Source organism: Poecile atricapillus, chromosome 7 (genome assembly GCF_030490865.1).
Source record: "Poecile atricapillus isolate bPoeAtr1 chromosome 7, bPoeAtr1.hap1, whole genome shotgun sequence".
NCBI lineage: Eukaryota > Metazoa > Chordata > Aves > Passeriformes > Paridae > Poecile > Poecile atricapillus.
Genome location: NC_081255.1, coordinates 11,341,695 through 11,362,213, shown reverse-complemented (window position 1 = coordinate 11,362,213; position 20,519 = coordinate 11,341,695). Strand labels below are relative to the sequence as shown.

Sequence of the window (20,519 nt, the reverse complement as noted above, 5' to 3'; positions counted from 1 at the left end):
GATAGGAGAGGTTCAAATTACCTTATTAGTGGAACATTTCTGGAAATTAATAATTAATAGAAATTATATAACTTGCACATAAACATCCATACCAGCTGGTACCACATGGTCTTAAAAAGAATTTTCTTCAATGGAGCAAGTCTGATAATAAATTATTTTTCTAATCTGACATAGTTATTTGAATTTCATTGGCATCCCCTCATATCTTTCTTCTAGGATCACCAAACCATTTTAAGAGCATGGGCAGTTAAAGACTTTGCTCCAAATTGTCCTTTGTATGTTCAGATACTGAAGCCTGAGAATAAATTCCACATCAAGTTTGCAGGTAAGTGGAAGACTGCAGTCATTTGAAGCACTCGTTAGCGTTTGATGGTTTGTTTCACGAACACAAGCAAAGTGAGAATCTCTTCATATTTTCTACATAGAAGCTGATTAAATGTGAAGTTTTGTAAAATAATACACATCCTAGCAATGGTAAAGAAATTATAAAGCAACTTACAAGCACTTTTAAAAATTAATAGTCTTATGCTACATAATATAGAGAGTAGAATTATTTGATGTATAACTATTCCTTAAATACAGATCCAGGTAGGTCTCCAGCTTACTGTACCCATGTCTGTAAGTAATTTCTGTCTACTTAAACATAGTTTAAGGGGTGCATAAGAACATTATTCAGATTTAATCCAACAAATGATTGAGGGAAAAATCTTACTATTGGACTGGTTTTTACCAAGTGGTATAGAAAACATTGTAATTACTTGAAAATATTTTGGAAAGAGACATATAATGTAATTCTATATCCAGTAAAATGCTTGGTTTAGAAACCATGGCATAAAATGCAAAATGATGTTAAGAAATCCGAAAAAAATCCACTCCTATAAGAAGAGATTACCATCTTTTATTTGTCAAACTATTTTTCTGCATTATATGTTTCTCTTTCTTTCTGTTTGTATCCAAACAGTCATATATATAAGTACATAGACATATGCTCATGTGCAAAAACACACAATTACTTTTGGAGAAATAGGTCTGAAGTAGAAGAGAAGCTTGCCTTTTTAGCTGCAATTTTGAAAATTAAATTTTCTTGAATATATTCCAAGGAAGAAAAGTTTACTGATTTATGCAAAAATAAAAACAACTCTATGGAAAAATATTAGTTTCTTCCATCATCCCAGAATGTGATGAAAAAATTCCAGTAGAACAGCTCCAGTGCAACAGTTAAAGCTGTAATTTTAAAAGGTACAGAATTTACCACTGGGTTAGAAAGAAAAAAAACCCCATCAGTAGCAGTTCTGAAGTTATAAAAGTATAATCTCAAGTTATGATGGCACAGAGGGGAATAAGGCTCATGCTGTGATGAGACTGATGGTACTTTTTCATCTCCCCCTTAAAACCACCCAGCACAAACATAGTCCTTGCTCCCATAGTCATGGCCTCTATTCTTCATCAGTAACTGTGTTAATTTGTTGTTCCAAATAGTGCTTTTAAGGGAGTTTCATTATTCCTAATGGCTTGTCCCTGTAGAAGTTTATATACAACTAGACTTGTAAAACAGAGGCAATTTTTCAAGTCTGTTCGAAGTGTTACAGAATTTGGACCATATTTTTTTAAAAAACCCAAAAAACAACAACAAAAAACCCAGAAAACCTCTTTTGTTAAAATTTCCTTCAGGTGAACTTCAGCATCACCACTGGATGCTCACCTACTGTAAATGGTTAGGCACTGCTGGAGCCATGAGAATAATAGTTGTTGGCATACATTTTCTAGGAGGATCCCCGTTCGGTATTAATGTCATCCAACACTTCATTATCCTGAAACATGTACCCAGTGGAGGCTGCAGACTACAGACCTGTCCAGAGTGTTTACAAGTGAAATTTGTCACAACCATCTGGAACATTTTCCTAAGTGCTTATCCTATTATGATTCAGGGCTGCTTTATTACTGTCTTCATGTAAAATCTTCTTTTAAATCTGATATTCCTTGAAAAAATGACTTTTCTTCTAGACGTTTCCCAAAACAATACTGGGCATTTTTATGAACATGAAATATTCAGTAATAGGATTTCTTCTTCTTAATTTTTTTATTTTTTTTTACACACAGGTTTAGAGACTGTAGCTGTCAGAAATTAAGTTTTTGAATTTGGAAGAAATAAAACCAAATAGGCCTCCTAACTAAAGTTTAATTTTTAACTACACTGAATATGTGTAAAGCACTAAAAGCCCAGTTTCTCAGCAGCTTGTATTAGGTTGACCAATCCTCCTAGATTGCATGAGGCAGTCCTGAAATTCAGACACTGACTGCCTGGTCCTGTAGGAGAGAAAAGCCTGGTTTTCTGCCTGGAGGTTTTCTGCACCTTGGCCAGGTTCATATGACCTGTAAGAAAGTCAGATTTCCTGACTTCCCACCTAATGCCATACATACATCCTTGCATTCTGTGCCTTCTGATATTTTTTACAGTGGATTTTAACTATTTTGTTTAAATATTAACCTACTTACATTGCTACAGTGGCATAAATGTTTGTGCCAGCAAAGCCCTTTGTGAGTTTAAGCTGTGAACACTCCAAACACACAGCTGCTCTTAACATGATAGTGATCAGATGGGCAACTGTCTTATCTCTTAAGCTGAAATGTTTTGATTTCTCCCTAGTAATTTCCAATATAAAAATGCCTTGACATCCCAGTTTTTCTTTCAATAATGCTGGCAGTTACATTCTTAATCTTCCCACTTTTGTTTCAAGCACACAGGGCTACAAAAGGCCATGTACCCTTGGTGCAAGCTCCTGGCCTTGCATTTCAGCAGAAATGGGAAATCAAGTGAAGATTTTCCACAGCAGAGCAATATATTTATACAATTCAGAGACTAGTAAATACAGTATTTTCTGAGCTGAACTTAAAACTTTTATAATTTTTGTGTGTGTGTCTGTGTCTGTGTCTGTGTGTGTGTGTGTGTATCCTATACTTTGAATACTTGGAAATTATATATAATTACAATTCCAGGAAATGGGGATACATTTTGTTTATTCAAAATGCACCCATGAATTAGCACAGATTGTTGAAGTCTGGCATAAAAGCTTCAGTAGTTTATTTCATAGTCCAGATTTCACTGAAATGGATACTGAATGTAGCAGATGATTAGTCTGCCCAATTACAGATAAAAATAGTCTAGGGGTAATGGATGGATGTTTATCAGATCTGGTAGTGGTCATGTTAACTTATCAAATTGACAAAAGTAAGGTTTCTCAGAATAATTGTGCCAGGTCTTACCACATGGTTGCTGCTGCAGGCATAAATCAGTATTTTGAGTCTGCTTTATCAACAGTAACATCACAGAAACCATAACTCACCCCACTGCATTACTACATCCTTTTGAGACAGACTTAGCAACAAAACTTCTGTCAAAATATATTTTCAAGAGAAACAGCAACTTACGGAAATTCTAAATGTAATATTCCTTTAGTATAAACTCAGTGAAAATACTTACTTTTCTAGAAAGCTGATTTGACATATTTAATATTCACTTCAAGATAAACTGCAGTTTCCTGGGCTGCTTTTCTGTCACACCAGATGAGTAGTTTGCTGATTCTGGTACCTGCTGTCAGGGGACATGACTGATGTCCCAAGACCTGAAGAGTGGGAGAGCTGTCATCCAGCTTCTTCCCTGCTCACTTCAGAAAGAAAGCAGCAGATAAAGTTCTGTGTAACCCTCTACAATAAAAGTCCTGAGCATACAGAAAAAATACAGTAATGTTATAGGAAAGCTAAAAGCTGTCAAATAATTGGAGACATGAGCATGGCATTTTTGACCTGGTCTGTGTCTAATACAAGACCTTAACTGCAGAAGGTCAAAGTCTCCAACAGACGCAGAAATAGTCCACAAGTCCAGCTCCAAGGCTGCTAATGTAAAAACACTTTACAACACCATGTGAGTCTCTCAAACATGATTCAGAGGCTGTTGGAGGACAGCAATCTCTGTTGGCTGTGTACTATATTCTTTGATAACATTTTACCTAAATATCTGCCAAGAAAGTTCTCTCATAGATGTTAGAGAGTAGAGTGCATCTGGAGGTTTTAAGTTACAGTTTTCGCCTGCATAGTGCCATCTGTGATTTATTAACTGCCATTTGCATATATTTAGGCCAGCATATACAACTGGGTTCAAGTACAAAGTCTGAAATAATAGATGATGAAATCATTACCCTGTGTATTTTTTCTTTCTCATATTTTCAAAATGTTTAGCTATAATATGACAACCTTCCAAATAAAAATTAAGGGGAAGTTATTTGGCAAAATCCTATCAAAATTAAAAAAACAGGGAGAATTCTCTTTCTTTCAGTGTTAGGAAGTTGGGATTCACTTCCATAAATCTTTACCATCTGACCAATGGTAATGGACTGCAGATACTCCATTCAAGCCACAGGCTGTGCCTTACCCTCTCAAAATCCCTGGTTTGAAATTCAAGTGGGTTTATTAATGGCATATGGTCAACTTAAAGAACATATTTTTATTCAAAATATTTTCTGCAGGAAATACTTAACTGCTATAGCTGAAATATATTTACAGGAGGAAAAATCTCATTTTGTCCTACATTTGACACTCTTCATATAATTAAATTTATCCATTCCCTATGACATTTAAATAGGTCCTGATCTTCAGAAAATGGAAGAATTACTCAATTCAGTAGTAAATTATTCTGTTGCTGAAAGGCCTCTAGATAGTTCAAAATAAAAGGAACAGAGAAGGCACACAAAATATGCCTTCACTTTTATTTTCAGGAAGTGTCATGCTTATAGCTATACTATAAATTGTGTCAGGAAAGCAGCTTAGAGAGGCAAGGTGGTTCTAAGGGTTTCAGTGACACGTTGGTGAAACCAGAAGCAGATGTGCAATAGTTCAGGTCTAGGCGGGGAGGTTATTTGCCTGCCTTTACTCAGCAATTTTCATGTGCCTATGTTTTGATCATCAGCTGTACTATTTGTAATATTCATTCTGGTTAGAAGCAAATTCTGCTCCCATTGAAAGAACCAAACACTAAAATCAAAGGGGGAAAAAACAGACAGTATTAAATGCCTTCATGGTTTTATAAAACCTCTCTGACTTTATGTTTTTCCACTGACGAGCAGTTACAAGTTTTGTGCTTGTCCCTTTTTATAGCCATTTCAACACTGTCATAGGCATATGGGAATTACATTAAAGAATAATTTCTATTTTCTTTTCATGCCATCAGCAAGCACTGGAGAGCATTTAGCTGTGATCTGGGTTTAAAGCAGTAGCCATCCATGTTAGATAATGTAGACAGGGAAAATCATACACAACTGATTTCCAAGGTTCAAGCAGAAGAGGAATATCTTGGGACAACTTTTGATTGATCCATCTTCACCATTTTCCTAGACAAGGACATGATAATTCTGTTCAATTGAAAGTATTTTTGTAAAACAATTTGTATTCTTCTTTTCCCTACAGATCATGTTGTGTGTGAAGAGGAATTCAAATATGCTATGCTAGCTCTAAATTGTATATGTCCAGCTACTTCTACATTAATCACTCTGCTGGTTCATACATCTAGGGGACAGTAAGTATATACTACCATAAAAAAACCCCAAACAACTTGAAAAAGTCATAGCTGATATTCTTTGGAAAACAGCTTATCCCGAATTCCTACGCAACTAAAGTTTAAAAAAGAAAATGGAACCTTCTGCACAATAAAAGCATCAAAACGCTTTACTCAAGGCAGTATAGTTTTGAAGAGAACATCCCCTCCCCCCAGTATTCAAAACTTTGTTGCATGCTGTTGTGCCACTTCCACGATATAAAATAAGATCAAATTGTGTTTCTAGTTTAGTAGATTGAAGTGTCTCTCTCTATCACAAACTTATATTTACAAGCACTAACAAATCCTAAGAATACCTATTCTAATACGTTAATTGGAAGGTCTGTTTCAATGAACTAAAGAAGCATGTTTTTTGATGACATACGGTATTTGCTCTTCTGTGCCTGTGTGTTAACATACAGGTAAACATACATGCATGATTTTTAACGTGACCACACTGCTGGAAGGAGTGCAGAATTATGGTGTCTCTGCAGACTGCATAGTCACAGTAGAACTCCTCTGAATTCTCTAAAATAATTTTACCACATCTGGTGTATCTCTTTTATGCTGTATTCTTGGAATAATAAAGTATTCTTAATTTAAATGCTGTGGGCACACAGATGCAATAAAGAGTGAATCTCTAAATATATTTTAGAAATGGAATAGCTCACTACGTAAGTCTTGTAACATGCTAACTTATTTTCCAAGTGACCATGAACCCAGTATATATATATATTTATAAGCAGAGTTTTTTAACCTTCTATGTGACATTTCTAGTATTCCCTTTTGCTCAGTATGGGGAAAACAGAAATTCTTCCTGGAACTGTTACTACTGAGAACAACAAATGCCAAGATTTTAATGGCACTGTCTGCACTAAAATCTCCTAGTAGAAAGACAACAAAACACTGTTTTGATATGTGCTGAGAACCATGGTGAAATACATTCTTTACACACTTTTATCTGCCTACCTTTCATTCTGTGATATACAGAGAATCCAGAGCCTTTTCCAGTTATTTCATATTACATGCACGTAAAAGAAGAGCAGTCTTCCTAACAGCTGTCAGTGAATTTTCCTTCAGCACAAAACCAAACACACAAAAGGGAAATGTTTTCTGCTTTACTTAGGAACTTCAGCATTTCATTATTTAACAGTCACATGGATCATTTACAGATTCCCAACTGTGACGCAAAGTAACTGTCAAATTCAAAAGTGCTTAATTTGAGCTTTTACACTGATTTTGCAATCAGAATTAATAGATGTAACCAGCATAATAAAAGTAACTGTTTTCTAGTCTGGTCATTGTGCATACTAGGAGCAAAAAGAAAGATTTTTTTTTCACAAATAATTGTAGCATTGCTTTGAATCCAGAAGGATTAAAGTAATGTGAGTTTTTGTAAGAATGTATGTGTGTATTGTAATGTACTGTATGTAAGAATGTACAATGTATGTTACTGTAAGAATACTGTTCTGTGTTTATACAGAAAGGCTGAAAAAGTGAAAATGTCTAGTTTTTATCCACTGTAGTCAGCACTGTTCAGAGCATTTATTCTCAGATTCCAAAATAAGGGCATTTTTCACTGTACTGCAGACATAAAACTGCTTTGAATTTGACCAATTTATAGTTCAGAGGGTTTTTGTTTTGCTTTTCTAGATGTTTTCTATTGTTGAACAAGAGGTGAATTAACTACTAGTTGTTAAAATAGGTGAAATTACCTTTATTTATACATATAAAAGATGAAGTCAGATGAGAAGTTGAGTTTGGTTAAGTAAGATTAGGTGAAAGCAGATTATTTAAACTACAATTAAAAAATGTACATACATGTATTTATAAACCAAACCAAAGACTAAATTCTATCTACATAATGAAAATAATTTGTTAAATAGACTTCCAATGTTAATAGTGAACTGCTTTCTTTTACATTAGTTCCTGTTTAATTATCCTTTTATTATCATGGTTGCTATTATCACCTGCATTAAACCTTATGTAGGACTCAAGTTTTAAATACCTGTAAAACAGGTGTAAATAATGCTGTTTTCTTCTCAGCTGTTTATGGAATTCAAAACTTTAGTCTGTGAGACACCAAAATTCTACCTTGAATCTTATTTATAATCTCATTATCAATCTTAATTAATAATGTTAACATTTATCTTAAACTGTTATCTGTTTATCTAAACTACTAATACAAATCTATTAGGGTTTATTTGATGATACAAAATACTGGAAGAAAATAACATTTCTGACTTGAAGTTAATGTGATCTCTACAGTACAGCCCCATGGGAAACTTTTGGACAACTCACTGGAAGCAAGCAGACATTAAACAGGTGGCCATTTTATTTTAGGGGGAAAAGTCAAATAAGGGAAAATGGTTTGAAATTACATTGCTAGTTCTGCTGTTCTATACTAGTACACTGTTTATAGTGTTGCAACAAAAATGGTTTACTTATTTTCATCTAGAAACAAAATGTTTTCATGATGAGAGTGAAGAAACGTGGTAAATTGAAGAAAAATAGAAATTGTGTTAAGGTACTGAATATATATAAATGAGCATAAAAGAAGCATGTCTCAGTATCTTGAGATCTTCACTCCAAATGGCAAGATACAGAACACACTTGTCAGTTTCATGACCTATCTGTACATATACATCAGTTACCTCCAGTAAAAATCATGCAGGCAGAACCTTGTTTCCATGTGAAACTTAATCAAGAAGTTCCCAGGAGCTCCAGGACTACAACTGTTGGGGTTGTTGAGATTTGGAACATTTCCACTAAACTGTTTGCATAAAGGGCAGCAGCTTGCAAAGAGTAAAGGATGATCTGCTTTGTCATTTATTTTCTTGCACTAGAGAAAAGAAGCTGTATACTTGTAATAGTCTACAAGACACAGGAACTAAAAATATCAAATAATAGGGGATAAAGATCACGGATAAGCAAATGCAGAAAAATCTCTCTTACAGATCAAATGACCAAAGACAAATTAGTCTTTCCAGTGTAAGTTGTTATTAATGATACTCAGACAGGAACCAGAGTCTGCCATAAAGCATGTGAAGAAGCTATCTTTATGAATATAATGAGAATGCTGCTGGTTTTCCCTGTCACCTTCAAATTGTTATGGGTCTGCTTATAATGGTGTGATTTTAAAATAATTGAGCCACCTCTTTCCTGATATTAAGGTACATACTCTTATACGTCTATAAATTAGCAGAAAATGCTCTTTAATACATTAAAATAATCTCTGTACCTATAGTATTACGAAGATTCAATCTCAAATACTTCTTTCAGATTAGCCTATGGGACCTTTTCCGTAGACATTTTTAGTTTCCATTGACATGAAATACCATTCTGATTAACAAAAATTTTGCATTAAGTGTTAAATTATTCTCTTTATGTTTCAGGGAGAGTCAGCAGTCACCAGAACAATGGCAGAAAATGTATGGCAGGTGCTCTGGTAACGAAGTGTATCACATTAGCCTGGAAGAAAGTACGTTCTTTGCAGAATACGAGGGGAAGAGCTTCACATATGCTTCTTTCCATGCACATAAAAAGTATGTTTATTTTTCTTATCAACCATCAAAAGTTCAAAGAAATAATTACTTGTTTTGCCTGCAACATAGCTCTGCACTAAAGGCACAGTACTGCACATTAATCTGTTCCTGGGTTTAAGTATCTGGCCACTAATAGGGGTATATTTCTGTGAGTTGGAGCTGGTCAGGTAAAAGCTTATGTTCATTCTGTATAGCCCATCTCAGTCTAAGAGAGTAGAATATGAAGGATAAAGGATAAGCTGGACAACCAGAAAAAAAGGGCACCATTCAGAGGTTTCAAGAACACCAGTCCTTTTCCAAGTCCAAAGCAATCTAGAAATGAATGGGTGGGAGAATGGGTTTTTTTTTAGTTAGGACTCAGGTGGAAATACGGCTTCGTTTGTGGCATGTTCATATTATGGAAAATGTTCCATTTAGAGGTGTCACATGGTTGATTCTGGTGATTGTTCAAACATAAAACTTTTTTTTCTGTTAGATGATATCATACCTACTTTAAGGTCCAGATGATGCATCATTTATCCAGTGCTGCTCTGTGAGATGAATGTGCTAAATAAACACAAATCATGTATGTTTGTATATATTTTATAAAATAAGCATTTATCAAACCCTAAATGCTGGGTTTATTATCATATTTAATCAAGGAGAGAAAGAAGGTTTTTTGCTGTGATTCTTTATTTTCTGTCACTAATCAAATACATTTTTAAGAGTGAATTGCAAAAATGAATTATGAAAATGGTTTCCATTACTTATAAATAATGGAACAATTTAACATGATTAATAATTTTTCATATCATGTATTCATTTTTCTAACAATATTATCCCAAAAAGGACTATTCATCTGACAGAAAAAATTAACTAGAACAACATTAGGAGAATATTCTGGGCATTACGAAAAACACTCAACTGCCTAGGAATTCATGAGCTCCTAAAATCTGCTTGATTTGATGTGGCCTATTTAGCAGAACATATTTTTCAAACATCTTTGTCATCCAGAAAGCTGCAAATGTTCATAATGTGCAAAGAATAAAAATATACTAAGGTTCATTTTTGACAATGGAAATTCTGGTGTTTGCAGGATTATGCAAAATGAACCATGCCTTTTCTTTTCTAATTAAGGTTTGGAGTCTGTTTGATTGGTGTTAGAAAGGAAGATAACAAAAACATTTTGCTGAATCCAGGTCCTCGATATATCATGAGTTCTACTGATATATGCTTTTATATAAATATCACCAAAGAAGAGAATTCTGCTTTTAAGAAGCAAGAAAAGCATAGAAAAAACCATGAATCAAAATTATCTTGTCATGGAGCTTCTAGGTTACCAGTACACAGTATAATAGCCAGCATGGGTAAGTAAAAAAAAAATTAAAAAATTACATCACAACATATTCTAATTTAATGAGTAGTACATTATAAAGCAGCTTCCTAAACTTTTAAGAAACCGTAATTATGAATAGAAAGAATTAATATAAAAACTTCAAACATTTGCCTTAACATTTAAAAAAACCCCCACAGACAAACAACAAAACCCAAACCAAACCAAACAAAAACCCAAACAAAAACAAACAAGCAGACAAACCAAAACCCCCAAGCAAACAAATGGAATTGTATTCTCTTTTACTTGACAATGTGGAATTAAACTACTTAAGACTACGGTATAAAAAAGTAATAATAAAGCATATGCAAAGCAAAACAAGTGGGTTTGAACTTGTAACATATGAGAACTTCTTTGTCATTCATACCTGATTGTAAGAAGTTTTCATGAGCTTCTGTAATTTAAAAAACACAGTAAGTAAAATCTTCAGGTTGTTGATGCATATAAATGTGGACTGATTACATAAGATATGATTTCAAAGAGGTAGTTAACAAGAAGACATAGACTATTTGTCAGGAAGCGTTACTTTCATTGAGCACAGTTTCAGTTTTATTTCTACGGAATAAACACAATCAGCCTAGTGTTGCTGTCAGTCCTTTGTCACGCAGCCAGGCAATCCCCACTAAATCCGGCAATCTCGTTCAAACGCTGTGGGAAGCACTGAGGAAATGTTTTCCCTGCCCCTAGGGACCGTGGCCATCGATTTACAGGACAGTGGGTGCCGTGGGGCCAGCAGGGCCACGCTGGCCCTTCCAGCTGAGGCGGGCAGGGAGGGCAGGAGGCCCAGCATAGCCCCGGTGCTGGAGGTTGCAGACTCGTCCTCCTGCCAAACGTGTGATCTGCTCAGTGACCAGTCAGAAGATGAAACCACCCCATCGGATGATGAAGGCTCTGCAGGCTTAGAGTATGTATATTAAATGTAAAATAAAGTGAAAAGTTAATACTATATAAAAAGCATTGATAATCTTTTTTGGAATGCAGATCAATCTGAGGACTTCTAGGAAGCAAGTCCCATGAAGCCCAAGACTTACTCCCATTGAGGAAATGCTAGCAGAATGCCATAAGCCTACATTGAAATACAATACCACCCAACAGATTAACTCTTCTATTTGGTGGAGATTTTCTCTTTGCAGTTATAAAAGCTGTAGTCATCTATTGCAGTGCATTCATAGCATATTTTAGGGGCTTTTTTTTATTTTTTTTAACTTTCCATAGTTACTAAGTGGTCACTCGACAAATTTTGTAAACAGATAAGTATTCCTGTCATGACAATACAGTGCTAATCAGATATCCAACAGGCTTTTGAATGTTGGGGCTGGTGTGTGTCTTCAAAATGCAGGAATGACAAAAAAGCAGTGCAGAACAAATAATCGTATTTAAATCAAAATGCTTGTTAGTGTGTTGCTGAAAGTAATGACGCGTTACTCAGAAAAACCCAGAGTATTCAATCCTGCTGTGCAGATGAGCAGTTATGTTTACTGGGATTGCTGACAGGGATGTTAAAACTGAAATACACAATGAAGCTAGTGTCTCAACCAGCAGTTTCCCGTCTCCATCAGTGGCAAGCATGGGAAGCCCTAGGGAAGATTATCAAGCTCCAGAGAGAAAATTAGTAGGACAAGTCATCTTAAATGTGCAGACTGAAACACCAGGATTTAAAAGGCCTCTTGTAAAAAACCACTAAGGCAAATTAGAAATTTTACCTCCTCAGGAACAGGATTTGCCATTTACAATTTCCTTCAGCCATTTTGAAAGTACATTATTAAAGCCAGAAGATAGTGACTTCACTCATTCTTGGTAAATGTTTGAAAAAAAAAAATTGGAGAAGAGCAGAAGTACAGTTATTTCTGTTTTCTTTCCTTCCTTTTTTAACTTAGAGGTTTCAAGTTCAAAACAATATGACAGCACACTATGATACAACAGACTATTTCCAAAAATCCAAGCAAAATTCCTTCAGTCTCCAAAAGCATGGTAGCTTTCACTAAGTTCTGTTGAACAGGCTGCAAAATTCATTCTTTTGACCTCTATTAAACAGTTTATTTTGTGTACTTGACTAAAACTTGGACATATGTATAAATATCCCATAAAACACTTGTGTAGGCAGCTGTATTTTGGTAATTTGCTGTACTGAAAAATGTTTTTTTCTATTTTAGCTATGCCAAAGGCTATCCTCCTTACTCTCCTTATATTGGAAGTTCTCCTACCTTTTGTCATCTTCTGCATGAAAAAGTACCCTTCTGTTGTCTAAGACTAGATAAGGTAAAGGGGATTTCTGCTAATGGATAACCCTGCATTCTCATTTGTCTCTTGTGTCTGAGCTGAGCTAAATTCTGATTTCTCTTTAGAGATGAGGTTTGTGCAGTGTTTGCTATAATACTATATTTTCTCGTCCTTTTCATCATCAATTGTTTAACCACGTCTCTATTGGGTTATCTGGTAATATATTCACATCCACTGAACTTGTTTCTTACTTTGATTTTAGGGATGCCAACATAACTACTATGAAGATGCCAAAGCCTATGGATTCAAAAATAAATTGATTATAGTTGCAGCAGAAACTGCTGGAAATGGCTTATATAACTTTATTGTCCCACTCAGAGCTTATTACCGACCAAAGAAAGAACTAAACCCCATTGTATTACTGCTGGATAACCCGTAAGGAATTTTTTTCCCCTTTCTGATAAGTTTTAAGCCCATTTTTCCATTACTTCAATAGATGACCCCTTTTCACGTGGCCAGCTGAAAATCAAAAATATTATGGCACACTTATCTTTGAGAAAAGTTGGTGACAAAAATCATATTCCATGTTCACTGTTATATAAAAAATTGACCTTTTATTGACTGTTAACAGCCATAGTAAACTTAAATGTTCTTATCCTTCATGGCAAATGTTTCAGCTAAGTTTTTCTTAAAATTACCCCGAAAAATGTGAATGTTACTGCTAAAATTAGATAGCTTAATAAACACTGTAAAAAGCAAGCTGTGTAGTTTCACAGCTACATGACAGCACTAACCTACTTAACACAATGCACTTACTGGCCCAGGCCAGTAAGGTATATTTTTAATAACTCTACACTCAAAGATATACAGTTCTTTAAGCCAGAAGGACTCCCGCAGACACTCATTATCTAAAATAATTTAAAACCATGGCTGAAAATTAAAACCTGCAGTATTGTTGCTAATTTTATATCTCTCTGATGACTGATTTTTTGCATTTCTTGCTTTTAATATTTCAGACTAATTTGCCTATGTCAAGACTGGTTCATTTATAATCTGATAATGAATTAGTTTTCTGGGGTTTTTTTGCAACACTTTGGTACAGCTCAGATACTTAAAATCACAGTTTGAAAGACACAGAAATGGAGGTTAGCTGTAGACAGAAAAGTAGAACATGCTAAGAAAGCAAAAATGTCTTGTAGGTTGTGATATCAGGACTGACACTTCCCTTTGCGTAGATCTGTTGCAGTTTAAGTGATTTTTTTCTACAAAGGCCTGATGTGAAGTGTCTCATTTTCCTTCAGGCAGCTCCTTAGTCACCTGGGTTTGCAAAATAGAAGGGGTTGTTTTGTAGGAACTATGTCATACAGTGAATTACACTAATTGAGATGCCTAAATGAGGCTAAATCACTTCTGCTGGCAGTAGGATAGTGAAGCTGTGGGCACATGGGGCCCTCTAGTGCCAGCTCATTTTGCCAGCACAGGTCCCAACTTCACACACTTTAATGTTGTTGTGACACTATAGCTAAACCCACTTTTGATTGATTAATGTGAAGTAAAAGCTCTACTTGCTAATTAAACCAATACCCTTAATGTTGTCTCTGTGCAGCGTTTGCAGTCACTCCTCTGAAGGGAGTAGGCTTGAAAGCAGTAGGTGTCACAAAACCTAAATTATGAATTCCACTTTACAATTTAATTAAGAATTGTTGCTGCTTATTTTAAGTCCTCCTAAGACATACATTGGAGTATAACTTGGTAGTGTGTCTTTGATGTCACTTATTTGTTCTTATATTTGGAATTGTCCTGTGCCATAACATTTATGATTTTAGTGGTGCATTTATTAATATAAGCATGTTAATTCTGATCATTCTTTATGATCACAGCAAACTGTTGATTCACAGCTTTCTGCAAACCTGTTTCCTGCTTAAACTGAAATTATAATGTCAAGGTTTAAGAAAGTTATTTTTTTAAAAAACCCCAAAGTACCAGTTGATTGAAATATTTACGAAGAGATGCTGCTGTTGTGATACTGTGTTTCATTTTGTAATTCCATCTGCTGCTTAGGCCAGATATGCATTTTCTGGATGCAATCTGTTGGTTTCCAATGGTTTACTACATGGTGGGCTCTATCGACAAGTAGGTGAAATAACTGTTAGAAAACTTACCTTTTTAGTCTCAGTGGTTTGTTGTGTGTATTGTCATTGCATGTTTTAATGTGTGTGTGTTGTAGCTGGAGATGAGCTTTTTGCATGCATAGTCTGTGTCTGTGTTCTGTAATTTGGGATTTCAAATTTCTGATTTATAAAGAAGCTCATTAGTGGAAAGCACGACAGGGAGCACAAGTTAATATGTTCAAAAACATAAGATTAACAGTTATGTAGGTGAGTTAATATGTTTCTATAAATGAGCAGATTAAAGCCCTGATTCTAGTGTCAGTCTGTACTGAGTTATAATTTGTTGCAATTCATTGACTCAGGTTTTGTAAAGATAGCTACAGAATGTAAAAAAGTCTTGAATGTGTCCAAAAGTCTTCGCCTTCCTACTACTTAAATTATCACTTACTCCTGTATTTCTGTCTTCCCCTCTGCTAATATATGTTTATGGATATAGGTTTAGCAACAGAAGTTCAATGTGAAAATCAGGCAGAAACAAGAGAAGAGCAAGGACTCATGAATATTTTAGTAAACTCCTCTGTGTAGATTGTAAATTTAAAGAAAACTGTTTGCTTCACTACATAGTAAATACTGAATTGGGGCTACAAGCCCATAATATTAATTCCCCCTGTAGAAATCAAAAAACTTATTTCCTGCTTACAATAATGATACAGTTACAGATTTACCTTGGTGATACCAAATCCTTGCAAGGTTTACAAAGAGGCTGCAGAAATGCTGTTTACATTTTTTCCAATAAAGCAAAAAAGGGTCACAGTTTATTAATATCTACTACTTTTTAAACTCTTAATTACATAATAATTATAAAAAGAACTCATAATGGCAGAATAATTAAATTGTTGCCTTTTTCCCAACCTGGAAATGAAACATGAGATAATTTTAGTAAGGAGGTAATATAAAAGGGGATCTTTATTTGAAGGCCTCCAAAGGCAGTTATGGAAAGATGTCCACAAAAGCCCACTCCTCCAGGGGTGAATACAATTTTATAGATTTTAGGAAATTAACATAATTGATAAAAAGCACCAATTAGGAGGAGAAGTGGTGATGAAATTTTACCCCCAGGTCAAGCCCCTTCTCTGGAGTCCCCCCTTGGAACTGGTTGTACTTTGTCCATGAAATGTATCTTGAAGAGTTGTTCTCGGCCTCGGTTCCCAGGAAGAACCAAGATAGTGCTCTGCACCTGCTGGGGCTTGGAGCTCTGGAATTTTTTTTGTCTTTCTGCCTAGGGAAAGGCCATGGAAAATTACAGGGAAAACTAACTACTAATATAATAGGCCACAGAGCTACAAATATATGTGTGAAAAATACAGAGAACATATAAAAGGAAAAAGGTAAAACGAAAACAGCATCAAAATGTATACTCAAGAAGGAATACTCAAAGTATTCAAAGTAATTAATAACTCAGATGTTAATCTCCTTTAATAATTTAGAAAATTAAACTGTTTAAATTGATTGAGTGTATTTAAAAATGGAAATCACCAAATTCCTCCCTAATGGTGTTTTGTTGTTCTTTCAGAATTAAATGCATTTTTAAAAAAATGAAGCATGTAGTCTTTAAAATAAGTGATTATTCAGAATTCAGAAGTTCACAGTAATACCAGCATGAACTTCTGCGTCTTTTCTGACACTAAAATCACTTTAATTCCTGGTGCAATAAGCACCTGGAGTTTGTAGAGGGTTTTTTTGACATCTGTTATCATCAATAAGAATATTTCAAAAAATACAGTTCATACATATTCCCTTGTGTTTTCCTCACCATGTTTTTAAATCATGTACAACTAATAGATCTGATCATCTGTAGATAAGAAACACATTGTAAAATAGGAAAATATTCCTTTCTTATTTAAGGGGTATAAAATATGTTCTCGAAGTACCACAAGTCACTATCTATAAGTATCTAAAATATTTACAATTTGTTCAGTAGCAATCAAGTATCATCATCTCAGAGAGAAAATTACCAAAGGAATGACTTTCATTTACCACTCTTTTTCTTGTTAGAAGTTAGAAGGCCCACAGAAAAACAGCTTTACCAAATTCATAGCAGAGATGTATTCTATCAAAATATATCAAGATATAAAAGATATAAATCTGTGTTACAATCTTGAGAAACCTTTAGCTAGAGGTACCTGAGAACTAGAATTATACTTCTACATTAGCATTTTTCAAATTCTCCACAAGCCAGCTGAATGTAACTGCTAAAATAAGAATAGCTGTTGAGCTTATGAAACATTGAAATGCAGAAAATCTGAGTATTTCAGAATATATTGCTATTTTCAGGGATCAGCTGAAAGTCTGAAAAAAGCAGAAATACAAATTACTCAGGAAAAAAGTTGGGACTTCCACTTGTGCACTGCAGTTGTTCATAGATCTCATAAGATCAGTTTTTCTTTTCTTATAGTCAAACATCAGCGATATTGCACAGTTTCAAAAATAATGGTATATATTCTTCTAAAATACGTTGTTAAAAAAACCCACCACACTTGTCAAAAAGTGCTTAGGATCTGTGGAAAATGTTAAAACAGCTGAAACATGCTTCATTTTGAAGACAAAGCTACAATGCATGATGAGAACTGTAACTCAGCTGTCTGTGTTTTCTGTGGTTGGGCTTCACACAAACATCATCCAGCTGTGCACAAATTCTGCTGCTCTGCAGCTGCTCCTAAGAGCATCCTGAGAACACTCCAGTTCATTTATTAGCATTTTGAAACCAAAATAAAACTGTGGGGAAGAGCAACCTGGAGCATTTATTTGGGTTTTGCTGTTGTCAGAAGTAACTGTAATGGAGCAAGTTGTTCCAGTGGATAAGGCCAAAATCTTCTCAAGTAACTGATAAAGGTTTATAAAAAAAAAATTGAAATAAATTTATCTTTAACAAAAGAGAGGGACTGTAACAACCTACTGAAGTAGATTCTGTATTCTATTCTTCCAATTAATTGAGGTGTTATCCTCAATTAATATAATATGATAATATTGATAATATAATCAATAAGAAGTTGTTACGTCTGCAGACGCAAACCGTGGCTAATCCTTCAGGTGTTCCATATTTAAGTTGCTTGTTTCTTTCTCCTTCTTTCTCTTCACAAAAGCCTAGATGACTTATTAAGGTGTGGGGTCACCTTTGCAGCTAATATGGTGGTGGTGGACAAAGAAAGCACAATGAGTGCTGAGGAAGACTACATGGCAGATGCCAAGACTATTGTGAATGTTCAGACGCTCTTCAGGTAAGGCATTTTTGCAATCTATTTACATGTCTTCATTAGTTATTAAATACTTGATGCCTCTTGTGCCAAGAACTTACTCTTTTTTTATTCTGCTTATGTTTTCCCTTGCATAAATTTGTGTCTTACATGGGCAACTTTTTCCCACTCTGCTTAGCAATTCACTTAGAATCCTGAGGTATTCTCCTGAAAGCTCAGATGAAGTGTGTTGCATCCCAAAACCAGATAAAAATTTTAAAATTTAGTAAATTAGGTTTACAGGATAGAAAATAAAGTTACTCTTGAAGACTTAGGATGAAAGATAGTTGAGAGAAGAAACTGCACAGTAATGCTAAAGCCCATACAAAAAGCAGATCCTTCTAATGCTGAAAGGTAAGCAGTGCATCATTATGAAGTTAGCAGTAAGTGTTCACATTTTGAATATCTATTTTTTCACAGAAGTTAGGTTTTTAGGCACATATATACAATATTACGTATGACAGCTGTTGGAGTCTGAGGCACAGAGTGTGCCCTTGTCTGATACCTAGCTCTGACATCCAAGAAAACACTGAGTTTCATGTAGAACTGTGACAGCAGCTGTTAAATAGAAAAACTAAAAGTATAAGTGGGTAGATTAGAAAGTTTTCTTAAGTCAATGGTGAGAAAGTTAGTTTAGAGTTTAAGCTAATTTAGAGAGCAGAAGACAAGATGGAGGATTTAAGGTGTTATCTCTTTCCCTTCTTCTTTCTTTTTCAACTTCTTCTAGAAGTTTTTAAGTAATAGTAAGTGATTCAATAGTAAATGCCGCAGTGCAGTACACAGGTAATGAGTCATTGAGTCATTAAAAAAAATAATATACATGTCTATTGTATAAATATTTTATACGTGTATATTGTATAATATAAAGATAAAGAAGCTGCATAGTTGAGGGCCATTTTGTGCCATCAGAGCCAAAGTGTGCCAGATTGTAGTGAATTAAATTTGTGCAGAAAGTCTGGAGAGACCTGCCAAGTTTTGTGATAACATCCTAATAAACATGAGAAACAAGATCCTAACAAACTTTGAAGTTTTCTTCCTGACCCGGAGAACTGAGATGAACAGAAAGAGGATTCCAAAAGAGCTCAGCTAGGAGGAGACTGAGAAATCCAGGTTCGAGAAGCACAGCGTTGAAACAGTTTCAACACACACACAGCGTGAAAAAATTTTAACAGCAACATAGTAAGAGTCATGAGAATATAATATGATCAGTTTAGTAAAGAGGCTGAAGAGGCTGTTATGAAAAGCAAAACACTGAGATTTGCTGTTCCTTTTGAGAACTCTCCTCATTAAAGCCTTTGTGTTCAATATCTTGGTTCAATAAGTATGAAAAAATGAGTCGCTTTGAGCTGAGATAAACATTATTTGCTTAATAAAAACATCCGAAAAATCTCACACAAAACAAAACACACTACACAGTCAGCTATGAAATGCCTCCCTGATTTGGGGATTAAGCCTAGCACTTCCTGGTGTTTATTCTAATAAGACCTGGAAGAAAATTGAGTATGATTCAATGTTGCTTTTATTGGAATTGCTTGTTTTCTGTGTCAAACCTTCCATAAAAGACTGGAGAGAGATGCGTAATAAAAGTATTTTGAATCCTTCAGTGGTTTTGAAAACTGAGCTCATTAAAATACAATGGAGATGTTTTTTGGTAAATGCAGTTCTGAGAATGCAGTTAAATGCTCTTTGCATTTCTGCATATGCTCAAAGGAAGCAAAAATCTGCATTGCACAAGAAATGTTAATTCTGTCTTTCTCTAACATTTCCATTTCTGAATCAGTACCTGATACCTGCAGGGTGTGTGTTTCCTATTCACACCTATGAAATTTGGGTTGAAATGATAATTGAACTTTATCATCATTCATACATCATTCAGATCTACTTCTAACCATACAGTGCTAGGGCATCTCACTGAGGTCTTTTGCATACATCAGTTTTTCAGAAATACAGTTTAACCCCAAATGGAAAAAGGAGTTGTATGAAAAGAAAAACTTGCAAAGTCCCAATTGGTTTTTCCCCTAGTTGTGTTCTACTTTGTAAAAGAGAAATTACATACGATAGGTATGCCATTAGATGTTACTGTATAATCCTTCAGTTGTCTTGCACATAGTTTGCAACTAGATGGCAGCTTTAACTTATGTACAAATTCTGTGTCTGGTTCAGTATTGTTTTAACATTGTGTATTTACAATCAAAGTAAATTAAAATAAATGCCTTGGTTTAAGAGTTAACAACACGTTTTCATAAAACTTTGTAAACTTTCACAAATAGTGTATTGTATATACACATATACAATATGTATTAAATATACACATATATAATATGTTTTCTATTTTTTTTCCCTGAAACACATACAATAATTTCACTGCATTTTTATATTATACAAAAATTG

General features: G+C 34.7%; 1 protein-coding gene across 4 annotated transcripts in view; it reads left to right on the top strand.

The window, feature by feature from the left end:
- Window positions 1-20,519, top strand: part of KCNT2 (potassium sodium-activated channel subfamily T member 2) — a 121,652-nt gene that overhangs the window by 77,324 nt on the left and 23,809 nt on the right. For 3 of the 4 annotated variants that reach the window (XM_058842290.1, XM_058842288.1, XM_058842291.1), the window contains exons 14-22: window positions 217-325; window positions 5,461-5,569; window positions 8,983-9,132; window positions 10,249-10,478; window positions 11,192-11,408; window positions 12,658-12,763; window positions 12,987-13,159; window positions 14,786-14,857; window positions 17,979-18,113. In XM_058842290.1, the coding sequence (XP_058698273.1) occupies window positions 217-325; window positions 5,461-5,569; window positions 8,983-9,132; window positions 10,249-10,478; window positions 11,192-11,408; window positions 12,658-12,763; window positions 12,987-13,159; window positions 14,786-14,857; window positions 17,979-18,113 (1,301 nt within the window). The remainder of the gene's footprint in view (window positions 1-216; window positions 326-5,460; window positions 5,570-8,982; window positions 9,133-10,248; window positions 10,479-11,191; window positions 11,409-12,657; window positions 12,764-12,986; window positions 13,160-14,785; window positions 14,858-17,978; window positions 18,114-20,519) is intronic. The other variant, XM_058842289.1, reaches the window with a different exon arrangement.